The sequence below is a fragment of the Thermobia domestica genome, chromosome 3 (assembly GCF_964235325.1).
Source record: "Thermobia domestica chromosome 3, izTheDome1.hap1.1, whole genome shotgun sequence".
In the NCBI taxonomy this organism is placed as follows: domain Eukaryota; kingdom Metazoa; phylum Arthropoda; class Insecta; order Zygentoma; family Lepismatidae; genus Thermobia; species Thermobia domestica.
The window spans coordinates 92,963,073-92,983,267 of record NC_137456.1 but is presented as its reverse complement, the minus strand read 5'-3'; the positions used below and the strand labels follow the sequence as shown (position 1 = coordinate 92,983,267).

General features: G+C 33.8%; 1 protein-coding gene across 1 annotated transcript in view; it reads left to right on the top strand.

Moving 5' to 3' along the window:
* The first annotated feature begins 19,659 nt into the window (after nucleotides 1-19,659).
* The window catches only part of Dhc93AB (Dynein heavy chain at 93AB), a 253,302-nt gene continuing 252,766 nt past the window's right edge, over nucleotides 19,660-20,195 (top strand). Inside the window, exon 1 of the mRNA XM_081751294.1 lies at nucleotides 19,660-20,180. Coding sequence (XP_081607420.1) covers nucleotides 19,824-20,180 — 357 coding nt within the window. The 5' untranslated portion in view covers nucleotides 19,660-19,823. The remainder of the gene's footprint in view (nucleotides 20,181-20,195) is intronic.

Sequence of the window (20,195 nt, the reverse complement as noted above, 5' to 3'; positions counted from 1 at the left end):
TTTCAGTTATACGTCTGGTGTACGTTAAGTCCAAAAACTACAGGAATTACGCATGTAACCTATCTTTTTAAGTATGCCACCTACAATTTTTTTTCTCAGTGTGTAACAAAAAACTTACGATACTACAATTATCATTCTTTGTTACAAACTAAGGACGCTACAATATCACAAACATCTGCAACCATACATAATTTGAGGTTTCTACAACAGTAGTACGGCAAGTGAGATGGACGTGTCACTGCACATCGAAAGTACCTTATGTCAAATGCTATGATCATAACATTATGTATTTCTAAGAAGTAGAAACAAATTTACAAAGGTTTAAAAGTTCTACTTCCTTCAAAAAGTTTTCTTGAAATGATCAGATAAGTATCACATCCAATCACACAAATGTTTCCAACCCCAAAGATCATAATGCGTTTACAGAAATTTGACCTATCAACCCGTTCCGAAGATATGATGAACTTTGATTTTAAGTAAGCAATACTGCTAATATTATGTTCTAATAACAACAATAAGGTAAGGAACTGGAGAAGATCTTTTTTCTGTAATCTCGGCGAAAGTTTGAAAATGCTGTTACAAAGCTTTTCACAATAAAGTATATTAGTAAATAATTAAATTTTAATATTCTGTAAAATATAAATTTTACACTGTTCAAAAAAATTAACTTTTGTAGTTTTACCAGCAGACTTAATACAAAATAAGTTCTATGTGTAAAATTATTCGTGTCTAGTTCCTTAGTTGCTATTCACGCGATATATATACATGCAGTATTTAGTCCTATGTTCACTGGAATGTTTTTGAATTCATATAGATTCCTTTGTTGTTGCGGTAGTTATTCTATTACCTTATTGTTGAAACGTTGCGTTGAAGTAACAATGGGAAGATTGTTACGTTTATTTCTTAATGTTGTCCATGTATATTACAATCTGATATTGTACCAAATTAGACCAAATTAAATAAATAAATTTGTGGAATTAACTACCAAATTATATTGTTGTAATGTTATAGAAACAGGCGAAAGCATTATTAAAACAATTTCCTGGGAGTTCGGGGCACGATGACGTCGGTACAGGAAGAACCATCTCGAACTCCAGTTTAATACAATTTTATTTTCATACAAATGTTATTTTGTAGTTCTTTTTCAGTGTGATACAAATTTTAATGAGTGTGAAAATCTCTGATGATACATTAGAGATTCATATTTACAATAATTTTAGCTTTATAACAAATAGTTTAACACGGATGATTTTTAGACAGTTTGGTTTACAACTTCGGTTGTGACCATGACAATTATATTGTATATCAATTTTATTTAATACAATTTCATACTTTTTATCAATGTATAGTGCAATAGTCGACATGGCTAATAGTTGAGGTTTTTTTTAAATATATATATATATATATATATATATATATATATATATATATATATATATATATATATATATATATATATATATAACACAAATGCGGTTCAAAAACAAGAACAATTTCCTATAATTACTTCATGTTAAGCAGTATAGCAAATCTAATAGCCATGTTTTTCATATCTCCAAAGTGGGTTGACATATCAAATTGCTGTACACGGCATTATGATCTATCGTCTATTGAAAACCATCTATGTAAATGAATTTGATACTTACTTAAGCAGTTTTTGTTTCACATAAAAAACATTTTTTCTCAATTTTCTCAAACATTACGCATGAGAATTTATGTCTATACATTTTTATTTTGTTTTGCTCAATAACATCTAGCGATTCGTATATTACTCACTTTTTGTTATGTTAATAACATTATGGCCCTAACCACAGCTTGAGTATCTTTGATACTTCCTATGACATCTTTCAGTTAAGTTATTCGTATAACTACACAAACAATGGCTGACGTTTCCGTTCTACAGTCATCTCCCGCATTGCAGATTTTAACCGCAAGAACTGGGGTAATATCTTGTCTGCGGGAAGCCATAAATCTAGATCAAATGTACAACTACTATCTATAATTAATATAGCACTAAGGTAATAATAATTTAATTGGGTTGCTGGTTTGCAAAAAATAATAACCGTTAAGGAAGGATTTTAACAAACAATGTTTTTGCAAAATGCGCCAAAATTATATTTTAGAGGTGAAATGAAGAAATGGGACTAAGACTAAAAGCATTAGACACCCTTATTTTTAGAAAAACAATGCTTTAATAAAATACAGTAAAAAGAACGCACTAAAATTATTTTATGGTGGTTAAATGAAGAAATGGCAAGAAGTCTAAAAGCATTGGATGTTCTTATTTTCTTTAAAACAACAATGCTTTTATAAAATACAGGGGGAAAAATGCACTAAAATTATTTTGTGGTGGTAAAATGAAGAAATGGCAAGAAGTCTAAAAGCATTGGGTGTTCTTATTTTTTTTTAAACAATGTTTTTATAAAATACAGGAAAAAGAATGCACTAAAATTATTTTATAGTGGTAAAATGAAGAAATGGCAAGAAGTCTAAAAGTATTGGGTGTTCTTATTTTCTTTAAAACAACAATGCTTTTATAAAATACAGGGAAAAGAATGCACTAAAATTATTTTGTGGTGGTAAAATGAAGAAAATGACAAGAAGTCAAAAAGCATTGGGTGTTCTTATTTTCTTTAAAACAACAATGCTTTTATAAAATACAGGAAAAAGAATGCACTAAAATTATTTTGTGGTGGTAAAATGAAGAAATAGGACTAACACTTACAAGGAATGGGTGTTCTTATTTTTTTAAGAAATGCTCTTATAAAACACAGCAACAAGAAAAAAAAAGTACCATTTGGTGGGATAAAGTATAGAAATGAGGCTAAGACTTATTCTTCCAAACATAATGTTTTATATAATGTAGTAAAAATGAAGAAAATATTTTTGTGGGGTAAAATGAAGAAATGAGACTAACCTGGGATGATGCCTTATGGTGCAATTCCTCGGGTAGTATGATCGCCGAGGGACTTCATCCTTCATATGCGAGGGGCTAATATGACTTTAGATGCCAAAAGCTTAGAAATCTAATTCCTACTTTTAATCCTAATCCTTGTTTTGGTTATCATTTCACCTTGATGATCTTATTTGCTTCACTTCAGTTCTTCAAAATATTCATCTTTCCTTGAGCGCATACATTCTACCTCAAGATACAGCTACAGTAAAACTTCTCCTCAACCTTCAACTTCATACCACGTACTCTGGCAATACATTCCATTTTCACATCTTATCTCTTGAAACTTCTGTTTAATATGGATATACAGTAAAAAAATGGTAGTGTTAATTCAACTCAATTTTAACACAGGGCAGTGGTTCCAGCATGACTACCACTATGCGGTGTTAATTCAACACAGGTCCCGAGATGTTGGCGTTTAACACAAGGGGTGTGTTACGTTTCTAACACACAACCAGTGTTGAGCGGTGTTAAATTCGGATCTGTGTTAGTATTTTTGGTGTTCATTCGACACCATGTCAGGGTCGGTATTGTGAGGAAAAGTGTTGAGTGTTACTCGTGACGGTGTTGCACCAACAGAAAAAGTAACACAGTGTGTAGTGTGTTAATTATTTTGTGTTAATATTACACAATGTCAAGTATCAACATAACACAGTCCCTGTGTTACTTCAACATCATTTTCTTATTATTTCAACACAATCTGTGTCATAATTTGAGGTCAAAGACGTATAAGTAACACCGTTTTGGTGTTAATTCAACACTCTCTGTGCTAAAATACAAGGTCAGACCACCAGATTAACACCGTTTTTGGTGTTAGTTCGACCCCACTTCTGTGTTACTATGACACCTATTTCGGTGTTGAAATAACTCCGTGTGTGGTGTTGATGTAACCATTTTTCTGTGTTTAATGTTGCAAAACCATGTGGTGAGCATGCTTACGATTACTGAAGATTCTAATTTTAAAATAAGAATAGTAAAGTACAGAACACTTCAGTAGTAGAAAAATGATCGATCTGGGCCAACATTGGCCATACTAGAACAACTCAGGAGCCCCTGAGAAAATGACCACCGTGCACCGTGAGCCCACGGTCTTTTACGACCTCCATTTTAGGGGTGAATTTAATCCCTTTTATGAGCACTTTTAAGGGGGTGTATTTGTTCTCTTTTATGACCACTTTTAAAGGGTGAACTCGTTCCCTTTTACGAGCCCCCCTGGGAATTGACCACCATACAACGTGAGCCCATGGTCTTTTACGACCTCCATTTTAGGGGTGAACTCGTTCTCTTTTACGACCTCCTCCATTTTAAGGGGGTGTACTCGTTCTCTTTTATGAGCATATTTTTCAACCCTTATTTTAACATAGCAGATAACACATAGAAGAGCAGATAACACATAAGACTACGTAACACACAGAAAATCAGATAACAGATAAGAATATGAAACATAGAAGGGGTGTATTCGTTCCCTTTTATGAGCACTTTTCCACCCCTTATTTTAACATAGCAGAAATTACGAACACATAGAAGAGCAGATAACACATAACATAGCAAGGGTGAACTCGTTCCCTTTTATGAGCATATTTTCCAACCCTTCTTTTAACATAGCAGAAATTACACTGAGACTACGAACACATAGAAGAGCATAAGACTACGTAACACATAACAACCTCCATTTAGGGGTGGACTCGTTCTCTTCTATGAGCATATTTTCCAACCCCTATGTACACATAGTAGAGGTGTTTTCGTTTTCAATCCATTAGCATAAGACTATGTAACATAACAGTTACTAACATACAGCAGAGCAGATAACAAACACAACCACCTCCATTTTAGGGGTGTATTCATTCCCTTTTATGAGCATATTTTTCAACCCCTTATTATAAAATAGCACAGATTACATAGCAGAGCTAATACAAGAGTATGGCTTATTTTTCAACCCTTATTTTACCATCACAGAGACTAGGAAACATAGCGGACATAGCACAGAGGGTGTATTCATTTTCTCCACCCCTAATTGAACATAGCAGAAATTACACTGAGACTACGAACACACAGCAGACCAGAGAATACATCAAATTCATTCCCTTTTATGAGTACATTTTAAGGGTGTACTCGTTCTCTTTTATAATTACTTTTTCAACCCTTATTTTAAGACAATGAATACCTATGTAACATAGCGATTCGATACGCTCTTTGAACCGTTTTGGATGAAACTCAGCATATGGGGGTTTTCGACCATGCTGATTACAAATATCATACTTATTTTTACCTGGGTCCTATAGTTTATGTGGCATACGCCCTTTCTATGACAATTTTAACCGATTTGGGTGAAACTCGGCATATGGGGGTTTTCGAGCATGCTGAGTACGAATATCATACTTATTTTTACCTGGGTCCTATAGTTTATGTGGCATACGCCCTTTCTATGACACTTAAAACCTAATAACTCAAAAACGAAGCAACGTATTGAGATGGTATTTCCACATTTAGTAATCGACCACCAACTACTACAAGTTCCAAAATAGTGGCCATCGAGGTCAAAGGTCAACATACTTAAAACCTAATAACACGAAAACTGAGCCACATATTGAGGTGCTGTTTCCAAATCTAGTAACTGGTCATCAACTACTACAAGTTCCAAAATAATGACCATCGAGGTCAAAGGTCAACATACTTAAAACCTAATTACTCGACAACTGAGACACATATTGAAGTGCTGTTTCCAAATCTAGTAACTGGTCATCAACTACTACAAGTTCCAAAATAATGATCATCGAAGTCAAAGGTCAACATACTTAAAACCTAATTACTCGACAACTGAGCCATATATTGAGGTGCTGTTTCCAAGTCTAGTAACTGGTCATCAGGTACCACATGTCCCAAAATAATGTCCACCGAGCTCAAAGGTCAAAATACTTAAAACCTAATAACTCGAAAATGGATCCACATATTGAGGTGCTGTTTCCAAATCTAGTAACTGGTCATCAACTACTACAATTTCCAAAATAATGATCATCGAGGTCAAAGGTCAACATACTTAAAACCTAATAACACGAAAACTGAGCCACATATTGAGATGCTCGGTCACCAACTACTACAAGTTCTAAAATACTGATCATCAAGGTCAAAGGTCAACATACTTAAAAACTAATGACTCGAAAACTGAGCAAAATATTGAGCTGCTGTTTCCACATTTAGTAATCGGTCACCAAAGACCACATGTCTCAAAAGTGTCAACCATCGAGGTCAAACTCGAAAACGGAGCCAAATATTGAGGTAGTGTTTCCACATTTAGTAATAGTTCATCAATCACTGCAAGTTCCAAAATAATGACCATCGAGAGCTTGTAAACGGAGCAACGGATAAATTTTGTACAAAGCAGAAAAAGTGAAGGAGGAATAAATTTGAGTGGCCTATTGAATTTTGTACCAACGAGAAATGTCATTTTTTCTAGACCATGTTCTAATATTTAAACAAACGAAGGGGTGAATTTGAGTGACCTATTCAATTTTGCATCAACGAGAAATAATTGCGTATTTTAAACAAACAATCGGATAAATTTAACCGGCTCAGAAGTTCAATACTATTTTGTACTCTTGAGTGAGCTTTCCAATTTTGTAGCAAGAAGGACCGTTTTTTAAAAAACTAACTCAGAATTTCATTTCATTTTTGTAATACTCAAATTTGGATGAAGTGTTTAGTTTTGTACGAACCAGAAAAACTTGATTGGATTATTTCCTTAGGTTACAACTGGAAAAAGTGAAGGACCATTATTCAAATAAACGAAGGAATAGAGTATTTAGTTTTTGTACCAACTAGAAAAAAAGAAGTGAAGTATGAATAAAATTTAGGTGGACTATTTTCTTTTGTATCAATCAGAAAAAAAAACGAAGAAGAGCCATTTTAACAAGTTCATAATTTCTGTGACGAAAGAATAATTTCGATGTTCTACTTTTTATACCAACGAGAAAAAATGAACTAGCTGAATATACGAAAGAATAAATTTAAGTGACCTATTCAATTTTGTACCCATGAGAAATGGCTCAGCAAAAGGCGAAGAAGGACTATTTTAAACAATGGAGTATTTAGTTTTGCACCATTTTGGAGTATTCAAATAAACAAAGGAATTATAATTTGTGTCAACTCTAAAATCAATTAAACGAAGTAATGCATTTGAAAAACCGAAGTTGAGTATTTTATACCATTTTGTATTATTTCAACAAACAAAGGAATAAGCAAAAAAGGATCATTTTATATCATATTAAACTAGTCTATTTAATTTTGTAGCAACCAAAGGATTTTCACGAAAGAACAAAATTGTACTAACCAGAAAAAACCGAAGAAGACCCATTTTAACTAACTGGAATTTCTGTACCTTTTGTACTATTTAAACAAACGATGGGATAAATTTGAGTGACCTGTTTTTTGTACTAACCAGAAAAATCGAAGAAGGTACCTTTGTACTAGCCCAATGAACGAAAGAGCAAATTTGGGTGTTCTATTTCTTTTTTTACCAACGAGAACCATTTTTAACTGACTTAGAATTTTATACCTTTTTGAAAAATTTGTATCAAATCGAAAAAAGCAAGGAAATACCATTTTAAATAGCTCAGCATGTTACAGCTTTTTGTGTTTTTGGTCTACCCAATTTAAACAAACAAAGGAATAAATTTGTGTGACCTATTCACTTTTATAGCAAGCAGAAAAAGGAAAGAATAAATTTGAGTGGCTTAAGCAAAGAAGGTCAATGGTAACTAATCTTTTTGTGCTATTAAATTTGAGTGACCTATTGAAGAATGAATAAATTTTGTTTGCAATTAAAAAAAGCGGAGAAGGTCTACTTTCTGTACCAACCATAGAAAAACAAATTTGTTTGAGCTATTCACTTTTATAGCAAGCAGAAAAAGCACGAAAAAAAGGGAAGAAGGTTCATTATAACAAGCTAGGTATTTTTATACCATTTTGTATTACGGGTGGTCTATTTCATTTGTGTAACAATCAGAAGAAAAGCTCAGAATGTTATACCTTTGTGATGCTACATTTTGTATTATTTTTGTGTCATCCAGAGAACAATTTAAATTGCCTCTCCCTGACAAATCAGTTGCCAGAGTCCAATGTTTGTAATATTACAATACTACAAATTGATCCAGTTAACAGTTCAAGTTCTTCTATTTTTACACAATCAAATGCATATGCTAAAGTGGGCTCAGTGTTCATTTACAGAATTAAATAATTGTTTATCTTTCTCTAAAAACATTTCTACTATTTTGTTGATATAATAATCACACTCTGTAATGTATTCATATACCAGATTAAATTTTTTCTCCAAAGTATAAGTGTTCTTAATATTACAACTTTTAAAATGCTTCTCTATATAAAGTTTATAGATTTTTTCTCTCATTTCACGTTTAATTAAGATCGTCCACACCTTTTGCAATAATTCGTAACCATACTGCAGCAAACAGTTGTGATCTTTTTCATTCTCATTATGTTTAGAACATGCTTCACATAATAATACTGAATTTGGTGTATACTCATTAAATAATTGTATAACACATGTATCACTAATAGTTTCACTAGTACAGTCACACTCATTAGCTTCCAGTTCAAAACAGGTAATATTTAAAACACTGTCATCATCACTTTCCGGGAGTATTTCATCATTATATCTATTATAGCGTCTAAAATAATACACTTCTTCTATTTCTTGTGTTGGATATATGATTCTCACTTTATCACGTAATTCATCTGGCAAATCGGGGTCAGACGGCTGGATTAACAGTATAGGTTTCTCGTTTTCACGCTGCATTTCTTTTTCTCTAGGTGAAACATAAACAATCTCCATGCTAGTCATTTTTCTGCTCTTCAGCAAAAACAAATCAAATAAATAATTTTATATACCTACAATAAAAGCATTCTATGCATTCTCCGTGTTTAATAACATGTTTTCAAGGCAATATAACATCATGATGTATGTTCTATTATTTTCCAAATATAGTTCATAAACTTATATTCCATTATAATAAAATACATAAATGCAAAAATATATATTTGAAGTTTCATATACTTTACCTTAGACGAGGAAAAAAGTTTTAAAAAATAATTGAATCGTTGAGCAATACGCAGTACCTTAGGACCCTAACTATACTAGCAGTACAAATGTTAAATATCTGCAGCAACATGGAACTTTGAAAACTTCTCTTACTTTGATATAATCTCTTCTTCTGCTGTGATTCAAAATGGTCAAGTATGCTGTTACGCAAATTGCTATGTAGTCTGTTCTACACAATTACGACTCAACTCTGGTTTGTTAAATCTCACGTTCAATATTTTATGAGCCTTTCTTAGTGCGGGAGAGGCAATTTAAATTGTTCTCTGGATGACACAAAAATAATAAAAATGTAGCATCACAAAGGTATAACATTCTGAGCTTTTCTTCTGATTGTTACACAAATGAAATAGACCACCCGTAATACAAAATGGTATAAAAATACCTAGCTTGTTATAATGAACCTTCTTCCCTTTTTTTTTCGTCCTTTTTCTGCTTGCTATAAAAGTGAATAGCTCAAACAAATTTGTTTTTCTATGGTTGGTACAGAAAGTAGACCTTCTCCGCTTTTTTTAATTGCAAACAAAATTTATTCATTCTTCAATAGGTCACTCAAATTTAATAGCACAAAAAGATTAGTTACCATTGACCTTCTTTGCTTAAGCCACTCAAATTTATTCTTTCCTTTTTCTGCTTGCTATAAAAGTGAATAGGTCACACAAATTTATTCCTTTGTTTGTTTAAATTGGGTAGACCAAAAACACAAAAAGCTGTAACATGCTGAGCTATTTAAAATGGTATTTCCTTGCTTTTTTCGATTTGATACAAATTTTTCAAAAAGGTATAAAATTCTAAGTCAGTTAAAAATGGTTCTCGTTGGTAAAAAAAGAAATAGAACACCCAAATTTGCTCTTTCGTTCATTGGGCTAGTACAAAGGTACCTTCTTCGATTTTTCTGGTTAGTACAAAAAACAGGTCACTCAAATTTATCCCATCGTTTGTTTAAATAGTACAAAAGGTACAGAAATTCCAGTTAGTTAAAATGGGTCTTCTTCGGTTTTTTCTGGTTAGTACAATTTTGTTCTTTCGTTAAAATACTCAGCTACAAAATTAAATAGCTCACTCATATTTATGCCTTCGTTTATTAGACTAGTTTAAAATGATATAAAATGATCCTTTTTTTTGCTTATTCCTTTGTTTGTTGAAATAATACAAAATGCTATAAAATACTCAACTTCGGTTTTTCAAATTAAATAGCTCACTCAAATGCATAACTTCGTTTAATTGATTTTAGAGTTGACACAAATTATAATTCCTTTGTTTATTTGAATACTCCAAAATGGTGCAAAACTAAATACTCCATTGTTTAAAATAGTCCTTCTTCGCCTTTTGCTGTGCCATTTCTCATTGGTACAAAATTGAATATGTCACTTAAATTTATTCTTTCCTATATTTAAATATTCAGCTAGTTCATTTTTTCTCGTTGGTATAAAAAGTAGAACATCGAAATTATTTTTTCGTCACAGAAATTATGAACTTGTTAAAATGATCCTTCTTCGGGTTTTTCTGATTGATACAAAAATAGAACATTTCAGTATTTCAAAAGTTACATAATGGTCAAATTTGAGTAAAATGGTTCATGTTCGCTTTCTCAAATTTAGCCCTTCGTTTTGTTTAAATAATACAACATGCACTAGAAATTCTAAGCTAGATAAAAATGGCATTTCTCCTTGGTACAAAATGGAATAGATCACTTAAATTTATTCTTTCGTATATTCAGCTAGTACATTTTTTCTCGTTGGTATAAAAAGTAGAACATCGAAATTATTCTTACATAAATTCTGCGCTAGTTCTCGTTGGTAAAAAAAGAAATAGAACACCCAAATTTGCTCTTTCGTTCATTGGGCTAGTACAAAGGTACCTTCTTCGATTTTTCTGGTTAGTACAAAAAACAGGTCACTCAAATTTATCCCATCGTTTGTTTAAATAGTACAAAAAGGTACAGAAATTCTCAGTTAGTTAAAATGGGTCTTCTTCGGTTTTTCTGGTTAGTACAATTTTGTTCTTTCGTGAAAATCCTTTGGTTGCTACAAAATTAAATAGACTAGTTTAATATGATATAAAATGATCCTTTTTTGCTTATTCCTTTGTTTGTTGAAATAATACAAAATGGTATAAAATACTCAACTTCGGTTTTTCAAATGCATTACTTCGTTTAATTGATTTTAGAGTTGACACAAATTATAATTCCTTTGTTTATTTGAATACTCCAAAATGGTGCAAAACTAAATACTCCATTGTTTAAAATAGTCCTTCTTCGCCTTTTGCTGAGCCATTTCTCATGGGTACAAAATTGAATAGGTCACTTAAATTTATTCTTTCGTATATTCAGCTAGTTCATTTTTTCTCGTTGGTATAAAAAGTAGAACATCGAAATTATTCTTTCGTCACAGAAATTATGAACTTGTTAAAATGGCTCTTCTTCGTTTTTTTTCTGATTGATACAAAAGAAAATAGTCCACCTAAATTTTATTCATACTTCACTTCTTTTTTTCTAGTTGGTACAAAAACTAAATACTCTATTCCTTCGTTTATTTGAATAATGGTCCTTCACTTTTTCCAGTTGTAACCTAAGGAAATAATCCAATCAAGTTTTTCTGGTTCGTACAAAACTAAACACTTCATCCAAATTTGAGTATTACAAAAATGAAATGAAATTCTGAGTTAGTTTTTTAAAAAACGGTCCTTCTTGCTACAAAATTGGAAAGCTCACTCAAGAGTACAAAATAGTATTGAACTTCTGAGCCGGTTAAATTTATCCGATTGTTTGTTTAAAATACGCAATTATTTCTCGTTGATGCAAAATTGAATAGGTCACTCAAATTCACCCCTTCGTTTGTTTAAATATTAGAACATGGTCTAGAAAAAATGACATTTCTCGTTGGTACAAAATTCAATAGGCCACTCAAATTTATTCCTCCTTCACTTTTTCTGCTTTGTACAAAATTTATCCGTTGCTCCGTTTACAAGCTCTCGATGGTCATTATTTTGGAACTTGCAGTGATTGATGAACTATTACTAAATGTGGAAACACTACCTCAATATTTGGCTCCGTTTTCGAGTTTGACCTCGATGGTTGACACTTTTGAGACATGTGGTCTTTGGCGACCGATTACTAAATGTGGAAACAGCAGCTCAATATTTTGCTCAGTTTTCGAGTCATTGGTTTTTAAGTATGTTGACCTTTGACCTTGATGATCAGTATTTTGGAACTTGTAGTAGTTGGTGACCGAGCATCTCAATATGTGGCTCAGTTTTCGTGTTATTAGGTTTTAAGTATGTTGACCTTTGACCTCGATGATCATTATTTTGGAAATTGTAGTAGTTGATGACCAGTTACTAGATTTGGAAACAGCACCTCAATATGTGGATCCATTTTCGAGTTATTAGGTTTTAAGTATTTTGACCTTTGAGCTCGGTGGACATTATTTTGGGACATGTGGTACCTGATGACCAGTTACTAGACTTGGAAACAGCACCTCAATATATGGCTCAGTTGTCGAGTAATTAGGTTTTAAGTATGTTGACCTTTGACTTCGATGATCATTATTTTGGAACTTGTAGTAGTTGATGACCAGTTACTAGATTTGGAAACAGCACTTCAATATGTGTCTCAGTTGTCGAGTAATTAGGTTTTAAGTATGTTGACCTTTGACCTCGATGGTCATTATTTTGGAACTTGTAGTAGTTGATGACCAGTTACTAGATTTGGAAACAGCACCTCAATATGTGGCTCAGTTTTCGTGTTATTAGGTTTTAAGTATGTTGACCTTTGACCTCGATGGCCACTATTTTGGAACTTGTAGTAGTTGGTGGTCGATTACTAAATGTGGAAATACCATCTCAATACGTTGCTTCGTTTTTGAGTTATTAGGTTTTAAGTGTCATAGAAAGGGCGTATGCCACATAAACTATAGGACCCAGGTAAAAATAAGTATGATATTCGTACTCAGCATGCTCGAAAACCCCCATATGCCGAGTTTCACCCAAATCGGTTAAAATTGTCATAGAAAGGGCGTATGCCACATAAACTATAGGACCCAGGTAAAAATAAGTATGATATTTGTAATCAGCATGGTCGAAAACCCCCATATGCTGAGTTTCATCCAAAACGGTTCAAAGAGCGTATCGAATCGCTATGTTACATAGGTATTCATTGTCTTAAAATAGGGGTTGAAAAAGTAATTATAAAAGAGAACGAGTACACCCTTAAAATGTACTCATAAAAGGGAATGAATTTGATGTATTCTCTGGTCTGCTGTGTGTTCGTAGTCTCAGTGTAATTTCTGCTATGTTCAATTAGGGGTGGAGAAAATGAATACACCCTCTGTGCTATGTCCGCTATGTTTCCTAGTCTCTGTGATGGTAAAATAAGGGTTGAAAAATAAGCCATACTCTTGTATTAGCTCTGCTATGTAATCTGTGCTATGTTATAATAAGAGGTTGAAAAATATGCTCATAAAAGGGAATGAATACACCCCTAAAATGGAGGTGGTTGTGTTTGTTATCTGCTCTGCTGTATGTTAGTAACTGTTATGTTACATAGTCTTATGCTAATGGATTGAAAACGAAAACACCTCTACTATGTGTACATAGGGGTTGGAAAATATGCTCATAGAAGAGAACGAGTCCACCCCTAAATGGAGGTTGTTATGTGTCACGTAGTCTTATGCTCTTCTATGTGTTCGTAGTCTCAGTGTAATTTCTGCTATGTTAAAAGAAGGGTTGGAAAATATGCTCATAAAAGGGAACGAGTTCACCCTTGCTATGTTATGTGTTATCTGCTCTTCTATGTGTTCGTAATTTCTGCTATGTTAAAATAAGGGGTGGAAAAGTGCTCATAAAAGGGAACGAATACACCCCTTCTATGTTTCATATTCTTATCTGTTATCTGATTTTCTGTGTGTTACGTAGTCTTATGTGTTATCTGCTCTTCTATGTGTTATCTGCTATGTTAAAATAAGGGTTGAAAAATATGCTCATAGAAGGGAACGAGTACACCCCCTTAAAATGGAGGAGGTCGTAAAAGAGAACGAGTTCACCCCTAAAATGGAGGTCGTAAAAGACCATGGGCTCACGTTGTATGGTGGTCAATTCCCAGGGGGGCTCGTAAAAGGGAACGAGTTCACCCTTTAAAAGTGGTCATAAAAGAGAACAAATACACCCCCTTAAAAGTGCTCATAAAAGGGATTAAATTCACCCCTAAAATGGAGGTCGTAAAAGACCGTGGGCTCACGGTGCACGGTGGTCATTTTCTCAGGGGCTCCTGAGTTGTTCTAGTATGGCCAATGTTGGCCCAGATCGATCATTTTTCTACTACTCACTTCATTTAGAAAATCTTTATAAAATTTTTTGTCGTCCTCCCCAACATTTATTGCGGAGTATTTCTTGATAGTGCAAAACACAACCTTCACCAACATCTTGTTCAAGAATGATAGGAAACTCTTACTTATATCCTTATAGTATGTTTGCCTCTTAATCGTGTTTCTTTTTCCGTCATGTTTGAACACAGTCCCCGATGTTGATTGGTGAGCTCTAGTGCAGTGTAGAAGTGACACAGTAATATGGTGTTGCTTCTCCTTGTTGACATATTTCTTCAGAAACATTATGTAAAGCAATTGAGAACTCATAGCGTGGTTTGCATGTTGAAATTTTGCGAATACCTGGATTTCTTTAAGTATTTGTTACTACTATATTTGTCTGTAGCTTCAGTACATAAGCGTTTGTAATTAGACCAACATATTTGGCAATCACGCAAAAAACAACAAAGCAGATTCTACACTTGTGTTAATTTAACACACAGGTTGTGTGTCATTTCAACTACCGGCATTTGAGACACAACTCCCAATGGAAAGTGAGTTGTTCTAACCACCTGTTTGTGTTATATTTTAACACAATCGTGTTAACACATAGGCATGTAATTGAAATTACACAACGATTTTTTACAGTGTAGACTCTATTGCATAATGACATATACTATTTTATTTCTAAACATCCATACTCATTATCACATTGAACAACTCCTCCAAGATGAAAAAGGCCGCGATTTTGCTCTAAATTAGACTCTTCTTACACCAATAAATCAAGACAAACTTTCTGGATATCAATTGGCTCGGTTTGACCGTCCAAATCATATCATTTGGACACATGACGTCACTATTATTATTACCTACAATCATCTGGCGATTCGTACACACGTGGTTCTCGTACCATGCAGCTCTCAGAATACAACGTTATAACGATTTGCTTCCTCAATAAAGTTATCACCTTCTTCACTATTTATGTAAGGCCAAGACATAGCATATCGCATAACTTTTTCAATATATTGACAACAACCACCATTATCTCACCATGGACGACATTAATCTACATAGTAGATCGTTGGGCGAAAAACAACATATTACTTATTTATCAATCAACTACAGCAGAAATTTTGGATTTCCCTTCGAAAACACGCTAAATTAACCAGACATCTCCTGATATTACAATCGGTTCTTCTAATGTTATCACATTGAACTTACGAATTCTACATCCCTTTGGTAGAGATCACGCGCTGATTCTTTCAGATCTTCTTTGTACGCCACTGACAAACATTTCTCGAGACCTATTCACTATCATAATTACGAGAGAGCCAATTGGCAATCATACCAATCCGACATTGAGCATGCTTTAAGTTATGTTCCCAGCACAGGCCTTCTCCAAGCAGTTGATAGTCTTTCAGATATCATTGCATACGCTGCGCAAGCCAATATACCTCTAAAGACGTTGATATAGCTGTGAAAGCTGTATTTCTAGCTAATCTACCTCTACGTCGATTTATTGATTTTTCTGAAGTTGCACATAAATCTGCATTATGTCGTCATTTTAGTCCGCTAAGATTTTAGTCCATAAATCTTAGTCCGCTAACGTCAATTATTCTTCTTATTACTTTACTATTATTATTATTATTATTATTATTATTATTATTATTATTATTATTATTATTATTATTATTATTCCAAGTATTTGTTACATATTCCAGTGTAAACTATTGTTCAGCTGTATCTGGGATTGTGTTTCCAAATAAATAAATAAAAGTATAAATGCACATCAACCTAGAGTATCGTCTCAATGTTATTATAGTATTATCATTGCATGACGGCAAGCGTTTCGTGAATATTTCCATAGTCAAAATCCTGAAGTTCTTCGCCACAACCTCAGATAGAACAGACTGGCTAGAAAGTATCTTATTTCATATAAATGACAAGGCTAGGTCAGCACTTTAATAGGTTTGCAGCACCATCGAGAACTGACATAAATTTCTTCAACTTACTGGAACTAAAGCTAGTATAACTTACTCAATCATCCAGTACGGTCAATTACTACAAACCGATGTTCAAAAAGCTCATGCCTTTGCCAACCATTTCCAGGATATCTTTACTCCTCCTCTTCATTATCATCATTTTGCCACTGAGCTTTACCGAGATACCAAACGTCTTACAGGTCCAACTCGCCAATAGTTACGTTCTCACTGTGACCATATCATTGCCTCACAACCTCTCACTACGCCAATCACTGCCTGTATTGCCAATGTGCTCCGATATAAACGCAATACCACGCCTGGTTTCGATACTGTCAATCACCGATTCCTGAAAGCCACACCAAACTCCTTCCATACTTCGCTTACTTCCATTCAGTTTCATTTTTCGTACCAGCTTTTATTCTCCTCAATGGCCGTTATTTTCCAAGCCCCTCAATCTCTCTCACCTAATCATCCAATTCAACTTATGTCTTACTTTAGTAAATTCTCGAAACAAAATCCTTATAAGTCGAATTCATGACCATCTCGACACACATATCATCCTACCAGTTTACTAAGTTCACTAAGCTTTTTTTCAGCCTGTCATCAGCTTGTTAGATCAACTTCCTCGGCTTATCATTACTATTAGCAATCATTACAATTCATATCACCCCTCGTGTGTCTTACTATTTGATCTAACTTACATAAACTCATCTGCTTTCGCCTGCCTATTCATACACTTTTTCCTCATATCTCAGCTTGCTTATATTAATATCAATGGTACTCTGTCATATCAATATTTCTAAATTCTGGTGTGCCTCAGGGCTCAGTCCTATCCTCTCCTCTGCTCTTCCTTCTCTACATCGCTGATATGCCATTTCTCCCGCCAAATGTTAAAGATTTTCAGTTCACTAATGACATCGCATTTCTTTAAACTACTGTACAGCATATTAATTGTACCTTATAGCCTGTCATAGATTCATTTTTCCAATGGTGCAATCACTGGAATCTCACTAGAAATTCTGATAAAACACAAGTCATTGTCTTTCAGTCTCCACAAAGGAGCTCACGTATTCGACGAAACACAAATCTTCTAGAGCTCACCATCGATGGCATTGTCATACACTCCTCGAAACATGTTATCTAGGCATAGTCCTTGACAGCAAATTTATCTGGCAACAACATGAGCCGAAACTTCAGTTACAAGGTACACGCAGACTCAACCTCACTAGGAAATTAGTGGGCAGATTTTGGGGATTGTATTCATATACCGTTATCACTATCTACAAAGTGTTCTTACGCCCTTTTCTCACTCATGAACACACTGCGTGGATAGCAGCATCAGCTTTCTTCTATCAACGCCTAGAGATTATGGAAAGGCACGCTTTACACCTCGTATTTCGTATTCGTCTACTTTATCCTACGGTTCATTATATCATAGTACATCTTTTCCTCTTATTCTTCAATATCTAAAGTATTTACTCACGACATACATTACCAAGCTCAGGGCGTTTCGATAACAGTATTTTTCGACATTATATATCTTCATATTGATTACGATGCATCCCCCACGCCTAAATATATGAGTAGTGACTTTACAAAACTCACCTTATCCACTTTTTTTCATTTTTGAGTTAGTAACTGAATTCAGTGATGTTGGATATGCTTTCTACAAATGCCATGTCATTCTTGTCAAAAAATAGCTATAAATAACAATAATTCGAATTTGAAGTATGGTTGCCGGTGCAAAACTTGCTATATTTCCATGCAGCGCGGCGGAAAACTTATCCATTTCGACCGATGAGGTGGCTTCTTTGTAACGAGCAAGGATTATGGGTACTGGTATGTGATCAACGACTATTAACAGACGATAACATTGCTTCTGTAAGTTTTTGCTCTCATCACATTAGTGACTGTCAATTCGTATTATGAGGAAACTCGAGCAACACAACTAATGTCCTGATGTTCAGTGGCGGCGCTACAGGCGGACGAGGAGGGGCGACTGTCACCCCAATATTTTTCCTCGCCCCTATTTTTCTATGTACAACTGGTGAATAATAATAATAATAATAATAATAATAATAATAATAATAATAATAATAATAATAATAATAATAATAATAATATACAACCGATAATAATAATATTCAAAGCAAAACAAGTGTGGCTGCCTCGCCTCCCCAAAATTTTTCTTGCCTCCCCTATTGCCCCCTACTATTACGAGTCTAGCCCCGCTACTGCTGAGGTTCCACAAAATGTTCTTTGAGTTGTACAGTAAAGACATCACTGCAGTGGAGGAACATCTCTCTTGTGAAAATCCCGCTTCTGAATCTCAGATTGTAACCAAGATTGTCTTGAATCTATGATCCAATATTGATTTTGCAGCTTTATAAATCTCTGGACCACAAACTAATGGTAGCTGGTTCACTGTAGTCTCCTTACAGTATTTTTGTTGAGTTCTACTAAAACTAAACTAATGATAATTGTTTTAATGTAGCCTACTTACAGTATTGAACATTGTATTTTTCTAAACTACACTAAAATTAAAGAAACCCCAGTTTTATTAAGACAATGTTGCGTAAACTTAATAAATACTACATTGATTTTTATTTAATTTTATTTAATTTTACCTATATTTACCAAAGCTAACCTAAATTTCAGCATCATAACTTACCTTATCCATATTGCCTGTGCAAAACTTGCTATCTTCAATTTTCAAAGGTTATTTTCATAGCATACACGCATTAAATTTTAAAACGAAATTCTGAAACCATTTCTAGGATTACAGAGAAGCAACAGTCAGATTTTCGTGTACTGAGATTAAAACAAAATAAAATAACAAGGAGCTTTCTTTTACATTTTCTAAAAAATTTACTAAAATGGATAAGGCGATATTTGAAAAGGCACTACTCATATGTACTTGTTTTTGTTATTGTGCCGTTTATTCTCTCACCTATGTTACCTTCCTCACCTTCGCTCTTTTGGCTCGTTTATGTGACTATTTTCTTCTCAGCAATATCGTATGGAAATTAATGCAAACCAAAAATTGATGTTTAATAAAAATTTCTTAATAAATTAATGACTTCTCTACGATCGCTACATTAGCCCTACATTATTACATGGCTTTTCCTTTTATCCCAGTTTTCACCCACCTCTCTTTCCCAAGAAAGGGTGTACTCCTCTGACGAGTTGACAGCTAAAAAAACAAAAATGTTGTTTGGTATGAATTGAACTTCAATTATAAGTGAAACGGGATTCATTTCATTGTATTTACCAGAGTTTATTGTTTTCTTTATTTTCAGGTCTTCCAGATGTAAATAAACATGTATTGTGCTAATTTTCTGAAGAAGTTCAGATTCAACTATAGTTCAACACAAGGAAGAAGGAAATTATGTAAATATACATAGTAAGCGAAAATCCACTATCGCTAAGATAATTCAGGAAATATTTGAATTATATATTGCAAAAACCTATAGAAGAAAATGGATCAACAGGCTGCCCCTCCGCCAGATCCACGGTTCGACTTCATTGGTAACTACGTACAGAAAACAATGCGATTGAAGGCCGAGAAATGGTCCAAGTCACTTAACATTGATGACACGAAAGCAGTAATTGCTGAATTTTTAGATAACAGTGATGTTCGCTGTTTAGTAATAACGCAGAATACAGCAGCGCAATTGATTCCTTCAACAACCTTTCCGGTGAGCATAAAAAATAAAGCTGTGTATTTCGTGAAAAAAAGAAAAGAAGTTGTTACTAAGGATAACATGAGAAGTCTTCTGATATTTGGTGATCTCGCACCTAAAATAATTGACGAATTGGCATCATTAGTAGATGAGGTGAGTAGACTAAAC